Here is a 3,425-nt window from a genome sequence, read left to right as displayed (position 1 = left end):
ACATCTGAAATCATGCCATATTAATGCACCTATCCTGGTCAGAGAGAGTGTAGAACGACCGTTTATCGTCACCACTGATGCTAGTAACACACATGTTGACGGCGTTCTGAGTCAGATCCAACCAGATGGAACAGATAGACCGATCGGGTACTTTTCAAAGAAATTGGGACAGTGTGAGACCTGATACTCAGTGACAGACAAAGAAGCTCTTGCGGTAGTGTTAACGTGTTGCCATTTTTCACATTATTTGTCGGGGAACATTTTTACGATTGTTACAGACCACCAACCACTAACCAGTGTATTTAAGAGAAAAACTAAATCACCTCGTATGAATAGATGGATACTTGAAATGCGAGAGTTTAATTACAACATTCAATATGTCAAAGGCAAGTATAATTATGTAGCAGATCAGTTATCTAGACCCGGTCGAGTCATAGTACATTCACCAGAGTCTGGTTGGGACTGATGAGGGAACAGATGCGAGATAAGCAGAAAGAAGATCTAATGTGGGAAGAACTTATCCAATATTTGTGAGGTGAAAGGTTTCCAGCCAGAAGACTACCTAAAGCCGCTCTAAGTCAATTTGCACTTCAGAATGAATTGTTATATTACACCAGGGTTGAGTCAGATGGCACTATCCAATATTGTTTAGTAGTCCCACAGACCATGATTGGTCAAGCAATGGAGTTAGATCATGAGACATCTGGACATTTGGTCCAGAAGAAGACGATCCAAAAGGCAGAGGAACTCGTCTACTGGCCTAATTTGAAAGTAGATATTTGTCAGTATGTAAAAGAGTGTGTAACCTGTCAGCGATTCAAGGGCGAAGCTGGATTACAACAGCAGTATAAAGAGTTTCCATCTGTGGATAAACCACTTGAAAGAATCAGTATAGATTTGACAGATATGACTGCTGGAGTACAGGGCTATTGCTATGTGATGACACTGATTGCTCACTACTCTAGGTATATTAAATTCTATCCTCTTAACCACAAAACATACACACACGATAATACACAACCTATGGCAGTTTATGGCTGACTATGGCACTCCAAGAGGGGTTATGGTGGACAACGGGGGAGAGTTCTGCAGTCGGGAGTTCCAGGAGTTCTGCAGGAGGCGGAATGTTACGATCTGGTATACCACGCCGTGTCATCCTCAGAGTAATGGGATGGTTGAAAGGATGCACTGCACCTTCAAGAGTGTGCTGGCCTGTTTGAGTAATGGGCATCCTCTCCGCTGGCCTGAACTCCTGCAACCAACCCAGGTCGTGATGAATCAGGCCTGGCACTCTTCTACGGGACACCAACCCTATTTCGCATTTTTTTCGCCTAGAATTGTTAGTGCTTCCTTGCCCTGTGTTGATGGTGAAGAGGACGAGTTGGCTGTTGCTCACGAGCTAATTAAACAGACCCATGAGAAAATGACCAGAAAGTATAGAAGTGTGGCGAACCGCCAGCGTAAGAATCAGTCAGTAGGAGCTCGCAGTCTGGTGTGGATAAAATGGGAGACCCCTATCCCAGGGACATGTCGAAAGTTGAACGTGAAATGGGATGGGCCTTACCGAGTAGTGCAAGTATTATTGGACGGGGGAGGATATGTGTTAGAAAATGTGTTCACTGGAAACAAAGTACAAAGGGCAGAGGACAAAGTGAAGCCGTACAGTGGTAGTGAGGAGTGGTTATTGGGTCCTCTTGAGGAGGAGTTTACCCTGTGTCCCAAGGATGAGAACCTACCTTTTCGAACTAGGAGGCCTCCCCGGAGGTTGATTGAAGAATGATAGTGATGAATTGTGGTGGAAAGTTGTGTTCCGAGACAGCAAAGGTTGGTGTGCGAAACCAGACCATGTGAAAGTCAACCGCCAGAGGTGTTATATGAAAGAAACAATATCAAACTCAGAGTTAGGTCAAAGATAGAGTAGACCTAGTGCTGAAGTGGGGACAAGTGCTTCAATTCGAGGGGGAAAGCTAGCTCATCCCTCAACTTACAGTCAGCACGGTTCGTGGTGAAGGGAGGTCACTTCAGGACGTAGCAAGCGCTAGTCAGTATGCCGGGTGGAGGGCTGGAAACACATGGTTGAATGAATGTGAGAAATAAACGAAGGTGTGTTTGAGACAGTACTGGAACGGAGAAAAATATTCGAATTACCGGCTAGGAAAGAAGAGCTTTAAACAAAAAATTGGGGTGCCAAAACACCCCATCTGACTAACGAAGGGTTAAATTCCATTTGTCATATAGGTCTATTGCACCATTCATGAAGCTTATTTAATTCCTCTTGCAGCTCTTTGCAAGAATATGTTAGCAATTATCCTTTGTATTTTTGCATCATCCGCAAACATATTTAGATAGCTTCCATTTCCAATGTTACTATGTCATTACATATACTAATAACATAATTGGTGCCAGCACTGAGCCCTGTGGAACACCGCTACTCATTTCCCTCCACGATGAGTAGTTTCCCATTAATATTGTTTTCATTTCCCTTTTTCTGAGAAAATCCTGCACCAACAGTACAGGTAGCCCTGGATACCTCCCTGATGGTTCAGTTTTCATAAAAGTCTTTGGTGTGGTAGCCTACTCTGTCAAATGCTTTCTTGAAATCTACATGTAAATAGATACTCCACCCATCCTTCTCTTTTCTGTAATGTTCCTGCAACTATCATAGTAGCTTAATAGATTAATAACACACGATTTTCCCTTTCTATAACCGAACTGTCTTTCTGTTATCATATTGTGTTCTAGATGGTTTACCCAAACTTTTCCAGTATCTTACAACACTGGTCAGTGATATTGGTCGGTAGTTGAGTGGATTCTGTCTATTCCCTTTGTTGAGTAGGGGAACAATGTTTGCTTTCTTCCAAATATCAGGTAGTTGACCTTGATATAAGGATTCCTTGAATATTAAATATATTGGTCTGCTTGACTCTTCTGCACATTCACGTAGCACTCAACCTGAAATTTCGTCAGGACCATTGTGTGTGTGTGTGTGTGTGTGTGTGTGTGTGTGTGTGTGTGTGTGTGTGTGTAATAATCACAATAATTTACTAGGTATATTAAAGGATGACAATGTGAGCATGTTCCTAGCCTGCTGTTCAGTTACCTTCAGTACTGAGCTGCATTTTTTATTGTATTCTGGCTATCATTAAAAGCTTTTATTCATCTTAGGAAGTATGTACCTGTAGGCAGGAGTCTTAAGAGTCCATTTAGATCAATGGTTTCCAAAGTGGAAGGTGGTCCGGAAAGATCTAGCGGGACGGTGAGGTACCGTGAGACCGTGAGGAAAAAGGGGACAGTAGGGTGGCATCAGAACCAAGTAAGCATTTTTATTTTTTACAAAATCTGTATGACAAAATCTAAGTCACAAACACTTAAGTGATATTTATGCTTTACAAAAATTAAAATGAAAGTAGAGTTGTACACGAAAG

General features: G+C 42.3%; 1 protein-coding gene across 1 annotated transcript; it reads left to right on the top strand.

Moving 5' to 3' along the window:
- The first annotated feature begins 1,033 nt into the window (after positions 1-1,033).
- On the top strand, positions 1,034-1,780 carry LOC145399114 (uncharacterized). The gene has a single exon (XM_080271858.1). It carries the CDS (start codon positions 1,034-1,036, stop codon positions 1,778-1,780), a length of 747 nt encoding a protein of 248 aa, XP_080127984.1.
- Positions 1,781-3,425: the final 1,645 nt, after the last annotated feature.

This window comes from Coenobita brevimanus, chromosome 47 (assembly GCF_032717465.1).
Source record: "Coenobita brevimanus isolate Jiangsu-jjx chromosome 47, ASM3271746v2, whole genome shotgun sequence".
NCBI classification, from domain to species: Eukaryota; Metazoa; Arthropoda; class Malacostraca; order Decapoda; family Coenobitidae; genus Coenobita; species Coenobita brevimanus.
This window is presented reverse-complemented; position numbering and strand designations above follow the sequence as displayed.